The 17,872-nt window shown below is 47.0% G+C and overlaps 1 protein-coding gene and 1 long non-coding RNA gene across 2 annotated transcripts in view; one reads left to right on the forward strand and one right to left on the reverse strand.

Annotated features, from left to right (window-relative positions):
* LOC311127976 overlaps nucleotides 1-17,872 on the reverse strand; it is a 1,008,662-nt gene that overhangs the window by 334,833 nt on the left and 655,957 nt on the right. The window lies entirely within an intron of this gene.
* LOC311127971 (netrin receptor UNC5D-like) overlaps nucleotides 1-17,872 on the forward strand; it is a gene marked incomplete at both ends in the record, with an annotated part of 301,636 nt that overhangs the window by 270,246 nt on the left and 13,518 nt on the right. Inside the window, 3 exons of the mRNA XM_084159887.1 lie at nucleotides 1,094-1,279; nucleotides 6,479-6,886; nucleotides 7,487-7,574. Coding sequence (XP_084016013.1) covers nucleotides 1,094-1,279; nucleotides 6,479-6,886; nucleotides 7,487-7,574 — 682 coding nt within the window. The remainder of the gene's footprint in view (nucleotides 1-1,093; nucleotides 1,280-6,478; nucleotides 6,887-7,486; nucleotides 7,575-17,872) is intronic.

Consider the following 17,872-nt stretch of genomic DNA (forward strand, 5'->3'; position numbering starts at 1 on the left):
CCAGTCAGCCTGTCTGCCAAAACATAGCGAGCCCCCAATTAACCTGCCACTGTTAGCTGCTAATGTCTCTTTTCCATATTTTGGCGAATTATCCTTTTCTTGGAGCTTCAGGCTACTTAGCGATTTTCTCAGTCCCATTCCTGTGCAGATCTCATTATCTTTGGAGAACAAGCTAAGCCAGCAGTCCTTTTCTTTACACACACACACACACACCTTGTGGCATACTGGTGAGACCAGATAGAGCGTAATCATTGCAGATGAGCTAATTTAATGAATTGGTCTTGTCACACTATCCCAATAGAACGCAGAGGACCTCCTGAGTGATCCCAGAGCCAAACAGCCCTTTGAGATGACAGTCAGTTGCTGGGGTTGATTATAATCCTAGTTAGATGTGGTGTGTGTGTGTGTGTGCCTGCATGTGTGTGTGTCTGACACACCAGTCAGGTGCTGGAGTGATTAGGACGGCGGTCCTAGCAAGCTTCCTCATTAGTGCGTTAACAGGCTGCAGTGGGAGGAAGTGTTGCACCACAGCGGCGTGAGGAGACAGGAAATGGAAAACAATAACGCCACGGAAGGAAGCAGGTTGAAAAAATCCTGCTACTAACATTTCAGGAGAATCTTAGAAGTTTTCAGGAGAAGCACAATTTATTCCCCCAAAAATATTATTCCTTGAGAGATGTTACTGTGAAAGTTTGGGGTAAACTTGACTTTAATGTGCCTCTCCCAAAGCGTTTAAAAATTATTTTAATTAAAAAGAGGTGCAAACTTTGTACAGCGGTGAAAGTTGTGTAAGTCTGGCCAGTATAGCAATAACTGTAGATATCATGAGGCATGTAGCACTATCATAACATGTCAATACATGTAGATATCATGAGGCATGTAGCACTATCATAACATGTCAATAACTGCTGAATTCAATATGAATATACAGTAGCTTTGAGTTGAAACCTTGTCTCTTTTTCTGATGGTTATTCTATGATTAAACTATCTCTCACTCACTCCCTCTCTCTCTATCTCTCTCTCCCCCTTTCTCTCCCCTTTTCTCTCCCCCTCCCCCCCTCTCTCTCTCTCTCTCTCTCTCTCTCTCCCCCAGGTCTGGAGGGAAGCAGTGACGTGGCGCTGTATTCGGGCCTGGCGGCGGGTGTGGTGACGGTAGTGGTGTTAATTGTGGCGGTGACCCTCTACCGGAGGAACCGGAGCGAGTACGGCGTGGACGTCATCGACTCCTCCACCCTCACCGGGGGATTCCAGTCCTTCAGCTTCAAGACCGCTCACCAAGGTGAGCTCAGAGAACACACAGACAGAAAGACAGACAGACACACATACACACAGACAGACAGACACACACACACACAGCTGAACACATATGCATGTAAACTTTCGATAAAATGAGGCAAGAAGGGGAACACACACAGCTGAACACACACACACACACACACACAGCTGAACACACACACACACACACACACACACAAGAACGCTTGCCAAGCTGAAGCAGAATGAAACACACACTTACACACATACAATGCTGAAGACGCACACATTGCTGTGGTCCAACGGAAGCTCGATTTGTGTGACTGACATTCCTTGGTGGTTACTTTGCGCTCCATTCAATCGATGTGTGTTTAATTTCTTTATTCTTCATTTAGTTTGACTGTAAGAAGTCCTTGTGTCCAACAGCAAGGTCGTGTTTGGTTTGCTCAGTGACTCGGTAGGGTGGAGGCAGTACAGTGTAAATGATCTCTCGCTCTCTCTCATCCTGTCTTGAGTGGAGAGGGGCAGAGACCAGACACAGCTCTCATTTCTCATGGTCTCGCTCCCTCTTCCAGACAGAATCTCATTCACACACACCTCCCCCCCACACTGTTCAGCACCCCCACCCCTTCTCTACCTAAAAGAGAGGGATGAGAGCACCATCGGAGGAGTGAATGTACCATCACGACCCTGCTCCTATGGCTATGACTCATATACTCAGTAATAGTAATGACCTTTGTTGAAAAGAGCATCTGCAAAGTTGAGTCACCCACAGAGATATATCTATCTGTTCTATAACTACAGCTGTATGATCTTCATTTGGTCACCCAGTTTCCGGAGAACTGTCGTGCAATGCAGGAAATGTAAAACGTGCAGTGTATTTGAAGTTTAGAAAGGCTTCTGAAGTTTGTAATTTCCAATTTCAGATGTGATTTTCCCTTACAGAATTTTATTTTTATTTTATTTCACCTTTATTTAACCAGGTAAACCAGTTGAGAACAGGTTCTCATTTACAACTGCGACCTGGCCAAGATAAAGCAAAGCAGTGCAATAAAAACAACACAGAGTTACATATGGGGTAAAAAAAACATAAAGTCAAAAATACAACAGAAAATATATATACAGTGTGTGCAAATGTAGCAAGTTATGGAGGTAAGGCAATAAATAGGCTATAGTGCAGAATAATTACAATAGTATTAACACTGGAATGCTAGATGTGCAAGAGATTATGTGCAAATAGAGATACTGGGGTGCAAAAGAGCAAAATAAATAACAATATAGGGATGAGGTAGTTGGGTGGGCTAATTTCAGATGGGCTGTGTACAGGTGCAGTGATCGGTAAGGTGCTCTGACAACTGATGCTTAAAGTTATTGAGGGAGTTAAGAGTCTCCAGCTTCAGAGATTTTTGCAATTCGTTCCAGTCATTGGCAGCAGAGAACTGGAAGGAATGGCGGCCAAAGGAGGTGTTGGCTTTGGGAATGACCAGTGAGATATACCTGCTAGAGCGCAGACTACGGGTGGGTGCTGCTATGGTGACCAATGAGCTAAGATAAGGCGTGTATCAACCCCTACAAAAATGTATCAACCCCTACAAAAATTTCCATTAATTATAATCCACATAATAATTCAAATTTCCTGTTGCTGCAGGATTAAGATCCTACATCTGTATGGAGTCACCAATAATGAACAATCTATCCCCTTGCTCCTGTAACTCCAATACGGTCAGACACAGTCATAGTAATAATGGCCAATGTTGAAGAGAGCATCTGCAGTGTTGAGTCAAACCCATAATGGACAATCTAGCCTCCTTGCTCCTATTACTCCAATATGATCAGAGTCAGACACAGTCATAATAATAATGGCCTGTGTTGAACAGAGCATCTGCACTGTTGCGTCACTGGAAAAATGGAGAGAGAAAAAGGGTGATGTGTCGACCCAAAGATTGAGCCCTATTTCCATGGTTGTGACACGGCTGGTCTCCTTGGCGACAGCCTCTTCAGAGACGAGTGATAGAATTGATCACACAGCAGGAAGAAGAAAGCTGTGATTTTATTGGGGCCTCTGTCCTCCCAGAGAATTGGGGTAATATACACACAGGGTTATACACAGCCCTCTCATATTGTAGCCTACACACCAAGAGAGGAGTCTACTGAGTTAGGTAAATCAGCTTTTAGTTTGCACCTTATTTGTGGAACAATCTTCAAAATGTTCTTACATTTGATGTTTTGGTGCCTCTAGGGCAATTCAGAAAGCTGATTGAGGACCTTTTTAATGATGAATGTGTTTGTTTTTTATGACGGTGTTTTTCTTTCTGCTTGCATTTATATTTTGATGTGTGTATTTGATGTATGGTCCTCTGTAGCTCAATTGGTAGAGCATGGCGCTTGAAACGCCAGGGTAGTGGGTTCGATCCCCGGGACCACCCATACGTAAAAATGTATGCGCACATGACTGTAAGTCGCTTTGGATAAAAGCGTCTGCTAAATGGCATATTATTATTATTATTTTCTGTAATTTATGTAATTCAAGGCTCATCTGTAAAATATACATTTGTCTCAGTATGACAGTATGACTCAGTATGACCTCAGTATGGTTAAATAAATATAAAAAATAGTGCACTACTTTTGGCCAGAACCCTACAGGACATTATATATAGCCCACATAGGGCTCAAGCCAAGTAGTGAGCTATAGTGAATGGAGTGCCATAGGAGATGCAAACACACTCCATGGAGCTGAGAAGAGATACAGTCTAAATGGAGATAACTGCCTGTTAACTGCCTGTTAGCTTGGTCCTGTGATCTGCTAGCTTAAGCTTGGATGAGCATATGAAAGTCTAGGGTCCCACCAAGTCTCAGTTTTCCCATCTGCTCAACCGTTTACCCAGCTTTGGTACACCATTTACTGTCTTCTTAGTAGCTACAAAGCTTGAAGTTGTAAAGATTAAGAATCTTTCCCAAGTATAACACACACACATACACACACAGACACAGACACCACACACACACACACACACACACACACACACACACACACACACAAACACACTTACACACACACACACACACACACACACACACACATACAGTGGGGGAAAAAAGTATTTAGTCAGCCACCAATTGTGCAAGTTCTCCCACTTAAAAAGATGAGAGAGGCCTGTAATTTTCATCATAGGTACACGTCAACTTTGACAGACAAATTGAGGAAAAAAAATCCAGAAAATCACATTGTAGGATTTTTAATGAATTTATTTGCAAATTATGGTGGAAAATAAGTATTTGGTCACCTACAAACAAGCAAGATTTCTGGCTCTCACAGACCTGTAACTTCTTCTTTAAGAGGCTCCTCTGTCCTCCACTCGTTACCTGTATTAATGGCACCTGTTTGAACTTGTTATCAGTATAAAAGACACCTGTCCACAACCTCAAACAGTCACACTCCAAACTCCACTATGGCCAAGACCAAAGAGCTGTCAAAAGACACCAGAAACAAGATTGTAGACCTGCACCAGGCTGGGAAGACTGAATCTGCAATAGGTAAGCAGCTTGGTTTGAAGAAATTAACTGTGGGAGCAATTATTAGGAAATGGAAGACATACAAGACCACTGATAATCTCCCTCGATCTGGGGCTCCACGCAAGATCTCACCCTGAAGATCTCACCCTGAATCCCAGAACCACACGGGGGGACCTAGTGAATGACCTGCAGAGAGCTGGGACCAAAGTAACAAAGCCTACCATCAGTAACACACTACGCCACCAGGGACTCAAATCCTGCAGTGCCAGACGTGTCCCCCTGCTTAAGCCAGTACATGTCCAGGCCCGTCTGAAGTTTGCTAGAGTGCATTTGGATGATCCAGAAGAGGATTGGGAGAATGTCATATGGTCAGATGAAACCAAAATAGAACTTTTTGGTAAAAACTCAACTCGTCGTGTTTGGAGGACAAAGAATGCTGAGTTGCATCCAAAGAACACCATACCTACTGTGAAGCATGGGGGTGGAAACATCATGCTTTGGGGCTGTTTTTCTGCAAAGGGACCAGGACGACTGATCCGTGTAAAGGAAAGAATGAATGGGGCCATGTATCGTGAGATTTTGAGTGAAAACCTCCTTCCATCAGCAAGGGCATTGAAGATGAAACGTGGCTGGGTCTTTCAGCATGACAATGATCCCAAACACACCGCCCGGGCAACGAAGGAGTGGCTTCGTAAGAAGCATTTCAAGGTCCTGGAGTGGCCAGTCTCCAGATCTCAACCCCATAGAAAATCTTTGAAAGTCCGTGTTGTCCAGCGACAGCCCCAAAACATCACTGCTCTAGAGGAGATCTGCATGGAGGAATGGGCCAAAATACCAGCAACAGTGTGTGAAAACCTTGTGAAGACTTACAGGAAACATTTGACCTGTGTCATTGCCAACAAAGGGTATATAACAAAGTATTGAGAAACTTTTGTTATTGACCAAATACTTATTTTCCACCATAATTTGCAAATAAATTCATAAAAAATCCTACAATGTGATTTTCTGGAAAAAGAATTCTCATTTTGTCTGTCATAGTTGACGTGTACCTATGATGAAAATTACAGGCCTCTCTCATATTTTTAAGTGGGAGAACTTGCACAATTGGTGGCTGACTAAATACTTTTTTCCCCCACTGTATATACACACACACACACACCAAGTATAAAATCTCATTAGCTCCGTCACCTCCCACTCTAGCCCGGCCTGTAGCAGAGAGTTTTACACAGTTAGTCGTTGCTATGGAGAGGCTTTTGTTCCATCTTTTTTGCCTTGACAAGGACTTTGTGGCAACTCCCGTTGTCATGGTGAGGTGTTTTTAGCACCCCAGTTGCCATGGTGAAGAGATGGGCGCCGTTTGGACCAGGAAGTTGTTTTGACACAAATGTTGCCAGGGCTTGCCCTCCAGCTGTAATTGACATTCAGTGTGTCACTTATTGGACGACTGGAGACTAACAGTTAGCATACCACTGTAGGCAAGCTAATATCAGACCTGCGTCCGATGCCGTGAGCAGCCCAACAGTACACCAACCATGGGTAACCGATAGTTGGCATGCTGCTGTCAGCAACCACCAGTGGCCCAGTGTTCATCTGTGTATACCATCATATGATAACACCCTGATGAAAACCCATGTAGAAGAGTCTGTAAACAGATGTGTTTTCTGGGAGAAGGACAGTATCTGACTCCTCTGGGACTCTTTCTCTTCTCCAGGCAACCCCCTGTTGATCAATTCATCCCTGCAGCCGGACCTGACAGTGTCACGGACGTACACCAGCCCCATCTGCTTCCAGGACTCCATGGATAAAGAGCTAATTTCCCAGGAGCCTTCGCACTTCGACCCACTGCCCGACCTCAAGGTCAAAGTTCACTCCTCCTTCATGGTGTCCCTGGGCGTGTCAGAGAGGGGGGCCGAGTACCACGCCCAGAAAGCCCACCCCCAGACCTTCCCCCGGGGGCTGGCGCCCGACTACAGTGGGGTACGGGTGGAGGGGACCCTGAGAGGGAGGAGGGAGAAGAGCCTACTTGCCCCCCACGCACCGTCTACGCCCTCCAGGCCCCCTCTCAGGATGGCCGGGGTGTTCGGACATGCGGGTGGGAGGCTGGTGGTCCCCAATACAGGTTTGTGGTTCGTAAGGGCAATGTAGCACACTCACACACATGCAAGCACACACAGACATGGATGTTTGAATGCTCCCACACACACACACACATACACAGAAGCGCACACACACACACACACACACAAACACAGGGGCACACATACACACTTGCTGGGCTGTCAGGTCTATTTAGGGCAGGTGACAGCCAGAGAGGTGACGGCCAGACAGGGCATCTGGGGCTCTCAAATCAATGCTGTCAACAGTGCACCACACACACACACACACATACTACCACCGACACTGAAGCCCACAAACAATTACTCTCTAGAGTGCCAATCTAACTTGCCAGTAGATAAAAGTGCCACAAGGGACAGGAGACAGGAATGTTGGGCTGTGTGAGAGTGAGAGCGTAGTGTGTGTGTGTGTGTGTGTGTGTGTGTGTGTGTGTGTGTGTGTGTGTGCGTGCATGTGCATATGTGCCTCGTGATCATCTCCTCTGTTCCCCCTCTCTCTCTCTCTCTCTCTCTCTCTCTCTCTCTCTCTCTCTCTCTCTCTCTCTCTCTCTCGCTCTCTCTCTCTCTCTCTCTCTCTCTCTCTCTCTCTCTCTCTCTCTGTGTAGGTGTGAGTCTGTTGGTGCCCCATGGGGGGATAGCTGAGGACATTACCTGGGAGATGTACATGGTCATCAACCAGGAGGACAGCAGCAGGTGAGACAGGACACACAGACAGGACACAGAGAACCAGGCTACCTGCCTCCCTTCTTCCTTCCCTCTAGCTCTCTCTTTCTTATACACTTTTTTTAATCGCTTTGGTGCAATTTTCACAAGTATGTGGTACATTTTCACAACCCTTAGTACAAAACTCAAAACAGATCATCAAAAAGGCACTTGTTTCAAAACTGTAAGCACATTTTCAATTGACCAAGTACAACACAGAAAATCATACAGTCACTTTTTCACCAAAATTAATCAGTGTTTCATCTAGAAATAAATGTTTCACATCTTCATATGAAGTAATTGCCTTTCACAATGCAATTATCACATTACTTTTGATATGATTATCTTATCTTTTGTTAAAATACATTTTACTATTACTTAATCTCACTGCTCTCAATTGATGATCACTTAAACATTTGGTAAACCTATACATTGATAAACTGGTTTGTCTACTACAGATTTTGAGAACTACATAATGAGAATGTATGTCGTTAAGTTGAAACTTAAAAAGTATGATATATACTTGAATGTACTACTATGATGATGACAAAAAAAATTTTTAAATCTGATATTGACAAAATCAGAGATGTACTGTATGTAACAAATCAAAGTTTATTGGTTACACAGATTAGCAGATGTTACAGCAGGTGCAGTGACATGCTTGTGTTTCTAGCTCCTACAGTGATACAATACAATACCAATACGTAAATTATCCAGAATGTCCTCTATACAGTAAACATGTATCCAAAATGAAGTTGCTGGGATCTTTTTGATGTGGGGGTCACACTGCTGTAATACCGTAATATACAGTGCATTCAAAAAGTATTCAGACCCCTTGACTTTTTCCACATCTTGTTACGTTACAGCCTTATTCTAAAATTGATTAAATCATTTTTTTCCCTCGTCAATCTACACACAATACCCCATAATGACAAAGCAAAAACAGGTTTTTAGACATTTTAGTACATTAAAAAAAAAACGCTAAACTGAAATATCACATTTACATAAGTATTCAGACCCTTTACTCAGTACTTTGTTGAAGCACCTTTGGCAGCGATTACAGCCTAGAGTCTTCTTGGGTATGACGCTACAAGTGTGGCACACCTGTATTTGGGGAGTTTCTCCCATTTCTCTCTGCAGATCCTCTCAACCTCTGTCAGGTTGGATGAGGAGCGTCGCTGCACAGCTATTTTCAGTTCTCTCCAGAGATGTTCGATCGGGTTCAAGTCCGGGCTCTGGCTGGGCCACTCAAGGACATTCAGAGACTTGTCCCGAAGCCACTCCTGCGTTGTTTTGGCTTTGTGTTTAGGGTTGTTTTCCTGTTGGAAGGTGAACCTTCGCCCCGGTCTGAGGTCCTGAGCGCTCTGGAGCAGGTTTTCATCAAGGATCTCTCTGTACTTTGCTCTGTTCATCTTTCCCTCGATCCTGACTAGTCTCCCAGTCCCTGCCGCCAAAGTACATCCCCACAACATGATGCTGCCACCACCATGCTTCACCGTAGGGATGGTGCCAGGTTTCCTCCAGATGTGACGCTTGGCATTCAGGCCAAAGAGTTCAATCTTGGTTTCATCAGACCAGAGAATCTTGTTTCTCATGGTTTGAGAGTCCTTTAGGTGCCTTTTGGCAAACTCCAAGCGGGCTGTCATGTGCCTTTTACTGAGGAGTGGCTTCCATCTGGCCACTCTACCATAAATACCTGATTGGTGGAATGCTGCAGAGATGGCTGTCCTTCTGGAAGGTTCTCCCATCTCCACAGAGGAACTCTGGAGCTCTGTCAGAGTGACCATCTGGTTCTTGGTCACCTCCCTGACCAAGGCCCTTCTCCCCCAATTGCTCAGTTTGGCTAGGCAGCCAGCTCTAGGAAGAGTCTTGGTGGTTCCAAACTTCTTCCATTTAAGAATGATGGAGGCCACTGTGTTCTTGGGGACCTTCAATGCTGCAGAAATGTTTTGGTACCCTTCTCCAGATCTGTGCCTCGACACAATCCTGTCTCAGAGCTCTACAGACAATTCCTTCGACCTCATGGCTTGGTTTTTGCTCTGACATGATCTGTCAACTGTGGGATATTATATAGACAGGTGTGTGCCTTTCTAAATCATGTCCAATCAACTGAATTTACCACAGGTGGACTCCAATGAAGTTATAGAAACATCTCAAGGATGATCAATGGAAACAAGATGCACCTGAGCTCAATTTCGAGTCTCATAGCAAAGGGTCTGAATACTTATGTAAATAAGGTATTTCTGTTTTTTATTTTTAATACATTTATCAAACATTTCTAAAATCTGCCATTTACGTAGCAGATACTTTTATCCAAAGTGACAACAGTCCACACATTTTGGTATGTGACCCCAGAGGGAATTGAACCCACAACTCTGGTGTTGCTAGTACCATGTTCTTATGAACTGAGCCACGTACAGGACCACTACAATACATAATTACAATACAATACTGTAAAATACAATACACGATTACAATACAGGTGGTCCTAATATTGAGTTGCACCTCCCCTTTTGCCCTCAGAACATCCTCAACTGGTCAGGGCATGGACTCTACAAGGTGTCGAAAGTGTTCTACAGGGATGCTGGCTGATGTTGACTCCAATGCTTCGCAAAGTTGTGTCAAGTTGACTGGATCACCTTTGGGTGGTGGACCATTCTTGGCTTTGAAACTATTGAGCGAGAAAAACCCAGCAGTGTTGCAGTTCTTGATACAAACCAGTGCGCCTGGCACCTACTACCATTCCCCGTTCAAAGGCACTTAAATATTTTGTCTTGTCCCATTCACCCTCTGAATAGCACACATACACAATCCATGTCTCAATTGTCTCAAGGCTTAAAAATCCTTCTTTAACCTGTCTCCTCCCCTTCATCTACACTGATTGTCACGCTCGTTGAAGGACGGGTAAGACCAAGGCGCAGCGTGAAATGCATACATGTTTATTTATTAACATAAACACACGAACAAAAACAATAAAACAACGTAACGTGAAGTCCTCAGGCTTAACACAATACAAGCCTATACACGGAACAAGATCCCACAACTAATGATAACAAACAGGCTACTAAAGTATGATCCCCAATCAAAGACAACGAGCGACAGCTGCCTCTGATTGGGAATCACACCCGGCCAAACAGAGAAACACAAAACCTAGAATGAGAACATAGAAATAACGACATAGATCTCCACACCCTGACTCAACATACAAGAGTCCCATAAGTCAGGGCGTGACAGTACCCCCCCCCAAAGGTGCGGACTCCGACCGCACAAAACTGACATAACAGGGTAGGGTCCGGGTGGGCATTCTGCTTCGGAGGCGGATCTGGCTCCGGGCGTGACGACCACATTCTCTCAGCCTCCCCGTTGCGCCCCTGGTCAGGTCTGGACCTCGGCGCGCTGCTTCCCCTCTCCTTCCTCCCACGATGCACCAAGCCCTGTCTGGACCCTGGTGTGGGACACCCCGAACCTGGAGAGGGGCTGACATCTGGGCCTGGATCGGCAATCCTCCCACAATGCACCAAGCCCTGTCTGGGCCCTGGTGTGGGAGACCCCGAACCTGGAGAGGGCCTGACGTCTGGGTCTGGACTGGAGCCGCTGACCGGAGCTGGATTAAGCACCGGTGGAGCGGACTGCTCTGGCTCCGGAGTGGAGCCGCTGACCGGAGCTGGACCGTGCACCAGTGGAGCGGACTGCTCTGGCTCTGGAGTGGAGCCGCTGACCGGAGCTGGACTGGGCACCGGTGGAGCGGACTGCTCTAGCTCCGGAGTGGAGCAGCTGACCGGAGCTGGACTGGACCCCGGTGGAGCGGAATGCTCTGGCTCCGGAGTGGAACTGCTGACCGGAGCTGGATCAGGCACCGGTGGAGCGGACTGCTCTGGCTCCGGAGTGGAGCAGCTGACCGGTGCCGGACCAGGCACCGGTGGAACGGGCATGGGCCGTGCCGGACTGGACACACGCACCACTGGCTTGGTGCTAGAAACAGGAACGGGCCGGACCGGACTGGGAACACGCACCACTGGTCTGGTGCGACGAGCAGGAACGGGCCGGGCCGGACTGGCGACACGCACCACTGGCCTGGTGCGAGGAACAGGAACGGGCCGGGCCAGACTGGGAACATGCACCACTAGTCTAGTGCGAGGAGCAGGAACGGGCCGGGCCGGACTGGGGACACACACCACTGGCTTGGTGCGGGGTGCAGGTACGGGGCGTACCGGGCTGGCGACACGCACCACTGGCTTGGTGCGGGGAGCAGGCACGGGCCGTACCGGACTGGGAACACGCACCACTGGCTTTGTGCGAGGAACAGGAACGGGCCGGGCCGGACTGGCGACACGCACCACTGGCTTGGTGCGGGGAGCAGGCACGGGTCGTACCGGACTGGGAACACGCACCACTGGCCTGGTGCAGGAAGCAGGTACGGGGCATACCGGACTGTGGAGGCGCAGTGGAGGACTGGAGCGTAGAGCTGCCCACTTCCGCACAGTAAGTGTGTGGCGTTAGCACAGGACGCACTGGGCTGTGCACGCGCACTGGCGACACAGTACGTAGAACCGACGCAGGATATGCTGGACCGAGGAGGCGTACTGGAGACCAGGAGCGTTGAGCCGGCACAACCCGTCCTGGCTGGATACCCATATTCACACGGCACGTGTGTGGCGTTAGCACAGGACGCACTGGACTGTGCCGGCGCACTGACGACACACTGCGTAGCTCCGCATAACACAGATCCTGCACGTCCACACGCTTCCTAGCGTGACTACGGGGAGTTGGCTCTGCTCTGAACCCTGGCTCCGCCAACCACCCCGTGTGCCCCCCAAAAAACATTTCTTGGGGCTGCTTCTCGGGCTTTCCTCCTGACCGAGTCCTTTTTGGTCACCGTTTCTCCTCTCCTGCCTGGGCATCTACCTTCGCCCATGGTCCTTTCCCCACAAATATCTCCTCCCAAGACCACATCTTCCCCACCTGTGTCCAGGGTGTTTGCTCCTCTTGGGCACGCTGCTTGGTCCGTGTTTGGTGGGATCTTCTGTCACGCTCGTTGAAGGACGGGTCAGAACAAGGCGCAGCGTGAAATGCATACATGTTTATTTATTAACATAAACACACGAACAAAAACAACAAAACAACATAACGTGAAGTCCTCAGGCTAAACACAACACAAGCCTATACACGGAACAAGATCCCACAACTAATGATAACAAACAGGCTACTAAAGTATGATCCCCAATCAGAGACAACGAGCGACAGCTGCCTCTGATTGGGAATCACACCCGACCAAACATAGAAACACAAAACCTAGAATGAGAACATAGAAATAATGACATAGATCTCCACACCCTGACTCAACATACTAGAGTCCCATAAGTCAGGGTGTGACAGTGATTGAAATTGATTTAACAAGCGACATCAATAAGGGATCATAGCTTTCACCTGGATTCACCTGGTCAGTCTATGTCATAGAAAGAGCAGGTGTTCTTTATATTTTGTATACTCAGTATATATTTCACAGTACACTTATATTTTGGATTAATGGTTGTGTGGTGAAAGATGTCTACAAACAAAATGAATGCACAATTAAATGTTTTGAATGGTAGGACTGGCTGCGTTACAAGTGTTACCAGTTTGGAGTTTTGTACTAAGAGTTTTTCAAATTCACCACATACTTGTAAAAATAGTACCAAAGCAATATTTTTGTATTTATTCTACCACTTCATCTCACGCTATCTCTCATCCTGTTTCCCCTCTTCCTCACGCTTTCTCTCCCACTTCTTAACACCCAAACTCACGCATGAATGTATGCAAGCTCGCACACACATACTGTACACACACCCCGGGCATGAGCATGCATACACACACATTCCCACATACAAACACACACACTCCGCCCAGCATGCGGTCTTAGCTCATCTTGCACACTCTACAGGGGAGGACATGATGTGTCAGGAAGAGGCTTTCAGTTGCTGACACGGCCCTGCAGATTGCAGAATGACCCTGAGCGACTGGCTCAGCCTTCTCCATTCTGGGTCTTTACGCTTAAGCATGACACCATCTCCTTCCTCTGTGACTGGTTAAAGCTGTGAATGTTAAAGTCTTCAGTGTTGAGGCAATCTGCCATTGTTTGGCATGTAGTCAGATAGAACAAGACAGACAAATAGAGAGTCTAGGTGACTATTGCCTGCTATGGAGAGCCCATAGCCGTGACTTAGCTGTTAAGACTTTCACCAAGCTATTACTCAAGGCGGAAATGGCACGACAGATAGAAGACGTTCACAAGAAATGTAATACTGTTGACTTTTCTTGCACCTGTTAGTCCTTGCAGACCAAAAATCTAATTATCTCAAACACATCTGTATGAAAACATGCCAACAAGTTATCACCCCTGACAACCAGGTTAATCCCAGCTGGACCCATCAAGGAAATGCCATTTCGACTAGGAGTTGAATGTCACTTGGCATCAAATACGGATACAATCCCTTTCACCCCACTCTTTCTCCACCCCAGAGGCTTCTGGGTAGCAAGGGTAAAGATAGGGATCAAAGGTCACCTATAGTTTACGCCTCAGAGCTTAGGAGTGGACTGCATGTGTCTGTCCTGTGAGGTGTGCACTACTCAATACACTCCCTAATCTCCCTGAGCCCCCTCCTTTAGGTTCCTGCCTGGTCCCGATAAGGCTGCTTGCTGTTTACTTCCTGCCTGGCGTTAGAGGGAGCCTGGGGACGCAGCGCACCTCTGATCACACTGAGCTGTCAATCACAGCCCTATCTTTTGACAAGCACTTGGAGAGACCCTGGGATAAATTGTATCTTTTCTTCCTATTCAGACTTCAGGCCGAAGCCATCTACATGAGGCAGTTGGCGGTGGCTCTCCACTCGGCTGCAGAATAGGAATTGATCAGCCCAGCCTTGGCAGCTCGAGGGCTGCATTATGGAGACTGAGATGAGAGGCTTTTCCTCTCCGGGCCTTATTGGGTTCTCTTTGCGTCTGCAGAGTCTCCACACAGCAGTCTGGAGGCCATGGTGGGGAGCGGGGGTATGAGATGGCATTGAGAGATCAGGAGAGCAGTTAGCACTCTGAGTTAGAGGTGCTGAGTTGAGTTGGAAAGTTAGTGGTGAGAGGAATTGGGGAGCCTAATGCCGAACACACACAGAAAGGTTCTCTGTCCTTCAGTGTTTTTAATGTCACGTGTTTGTAGCAGAGGTAGTTCACGGAGCTAGCGTCATCTGATGAGTCACTTTGCTCAAAGCTTCCAGCTTTAAAGCCTTGGCTTCGACTCAGCGAGCTAACAAGGTCTTGTTGTGCACTGAAAACCTGAGCTTGAAACTGTGGGGAACAGTGCATGATATCCAAGGTTATTATGTTGTTGTTTGTTTTTCTAAATGAAACAATGAAACTCCCACAAGGTGTTAGTGCATTGGAGTGTTATGATTTGATGCTTGTCAGGCCATCACAGTACAGCCCACCTTAATACAAGGTCAGGAGACCTCTGTAGAGATCCGACAGGTGACAGAGTGTGAATGAGAGATCAAGTGAAGGGTGTGAAAGGGAAAGTGTGTGTGACGGAGGATGGAGGTGTGAGAGGGAGATTGTGAGGTTGTTAGGAGGAGTTGCGGTAGATGGATGAAAGATCTACATTTACATTTACATTTACATCATTTAGCAGACGCTCTTATCCAGAGAGACTTACAAATTGGTGCATTCAACTTAGGATAGCCAGTGGGACAACCACCACTGGGGGAGGGGGGGTGTAGAAAGATTACTGTTAGACTATTCCAGGTATTCCTTAAAGAGGTAGGGTTTCAAGTGTCTCCGGAAGGTGGTCAGTGACTTCGCTGTCCTGGCGTCGTGGGGGAGCTTGTTCCACCATTGGGGTGCCAGAGCAGCGAATAGCTTTGACTGGGCTGAGCGGGAACTGTGCTTCCGTAGAGGTAGGGGGGCTAGCAGGCCAGAGGTGGATGAACGTAGTGCCCTCGTTTGGGTGTAGGGTCTGATCAGAGCCTGAAGGTAAGGAGGTGCCGTTCCCCTCACAGCTCTGTAGGCAAGCACCATGGTTTTGTAGTAGATGTGAGCTTCAACTGGAAGCCAGTGGAGTGTGCGGAGGAGCGGGGTGACATGAGAGAACTTGGGAAGGTTGAACACCAGACGGGCTGCAGCGTTCTGGATAAGTTGTAGGGGTTTAATGGCACAGGCAGGGAGCCCAGCCAACAGCGAGTTGCAGTAATCCAGACGGGAGATGACAAGTGCCTGGATTAGGACCTGTGCTGCTTTCTGTGTAAGGTAGGGTCGTACTCTGCAAATGTTGTAGAGCATGAACCTGCAGGATCGGGTCACCGCTTTGATGTTAGCGGAGAACGACAGGGTGTTGTCCAGGGTCACGCCAAGATTCTTTGCACTCTGGGAGGAGGACACAATGGACTTGTCAACCGTGATGGCGAGATCATGGAGCGGGCAGTCCTTCCCTGGGAGGAAGAGCAGCTCCGTCTTGCCGAGGTTCAGCTTGAGGTGGTGATCCGACATCCACACTGATATGTCTGCCAGACATGCAGAGATGCGATTCGCCACCTGGTTATCAGAAGTGGGAAAGGAGAACATTCATTGTGTGTCATCTGTGTAGCAATGATAGGAGAGACCATGTGAGGATATGACAGAGCCAAGTGACTTGGTGTATAGAGAGAATAGGAGAGGGCCTAGAACTGAGCCTTGGGGGACACCAGTGGTGAGGGCACGTGGTGCGGAGACAGATTCTCGTCACACCACCTGGTAGGAGCGACCTGTCAGGTAGGATGCAATCCAAGAGTGAGCAGCGCCGGAGATGCCCAACTCGGAGAGGGTGGAGAGGAGGATCTGATGGTTCACAGTATCAAAGGCAGCACATATGTCTAGAAGGATAAGAGCAGAGGAGAGAGAGTTAGCTTTAGCAGTGCGGAGAGCCTCCATGACACAGAGAAGAGCAGTCTCAGTTGAATGACCGGTCTTGAAACCTGACTGGTTTGGATCAAGAAGGTCATTCTGAGAGAGATAGCAGGAGAGTTGGCTAGAGACGGCACGCTCAAGAGTTTTGGAGAGAAAAGAAAGAAGGGATACTGGTCTGTAGTTGTTGACATCGGAGGGATCGAGTGTAGGTTTTTTGAGGAGGGGTGCAACTCTCGCTCTCTTGAAGACGGAAGGGACATAGCCAGCGGTCAAGGATGAGTTGATGAGTGAGGTGAGGTAAGGGAGAAGGTCTCCGGAAATGGTCTAGAGAAGAGAGGAGGGGATAGGGTCAAGTGGGCCGGGAGGATAGGGGACATAGAGAGTCAAAAGATGCAGAAAGGGAGGAGAGGATTTAGTTGCTACAGTACTGCTAGCTGGTAGTGTTGGCTAGCTAGCAATGGCTGCGGTGTTGACTTTGTTTGAAAAAACGGCGTCGCTGCGAACGAATGTAGCTGGCTAAAATGATATTGTATTTAGTTGCTACAGTACTGCTAGCTGGTAGTGTTAGCTAGCTAGCAATGGCTGCGGTGTTGACTTTGTTTGAAAAAACGGCGTCTCTGCGAACGAATGTAGCTGGCTAGCTAACCTCGATAGTTTCTCTATACTACACCTTTATCTTTGATACAAAGACAACTATGTAGCTAGCTAACATTACACTAATGAAATCGTTCCATTGTAATGTAATGTGTCATATTACCTGCGGAGCGAAGTACAGCATGACTACTCACTCCAGGAGCCACCCATCACAGACACCAGACATACAACAACTAGAGTGAAAGGAGTGTTAATTAGGGGTGGCCTTCAGTAGACCATCTCTCTTGTTGCAATCATGTTACTATTCATTTTAGCGTGTTTACGGAAGCAAATTTCTGCCCAATAAATTGTAGTCTATTTATTTGTTATTTTAAATATATGTATGTTTTAAGAATAAGCGTTTCAGTGGATCAGGTGGATCAGAATATCACTCAGTAAAACAATGCCAAACCTCTCTCTCAGAGTGCAGTCAAATCATTCCAATCCATTAATAAAACAAAAGCCTATTACATCAATAACCCAAAGTCACCCTACCTGATCCACCTCTCAAACTAATTCAATTGAACAAATCAATTGTCTTTGTTCCCGAGATACTGAAACAGAACCATGAAAAAGGTCAAGTTTTTAATCTTTGCTCCGAGTCGTGTTTTCCTTGAAAACAAACAGCTTTATTCTCCTCTCTTCAGGCTAATTATCAGAGTCCAATCTGCAGGTAACCTTGATGCTCCTTTGGTGACTGGTCCTGATTACCATATACATACTCACACACACATACACACACACACAGC

Source organism: Coregonus lavaretus, assembly GCF_964263955.1.
Source record: "Coregonus lavaretus genome assembly, chromosome: 4".
In the NCBI taxonomy this organism is placed as follows: Eukaryota; Metazoa; Chordata; class Actinopteri; order Salmoniformes; family Salmonidae; genus Coregonus; species Coregonus lavaretus.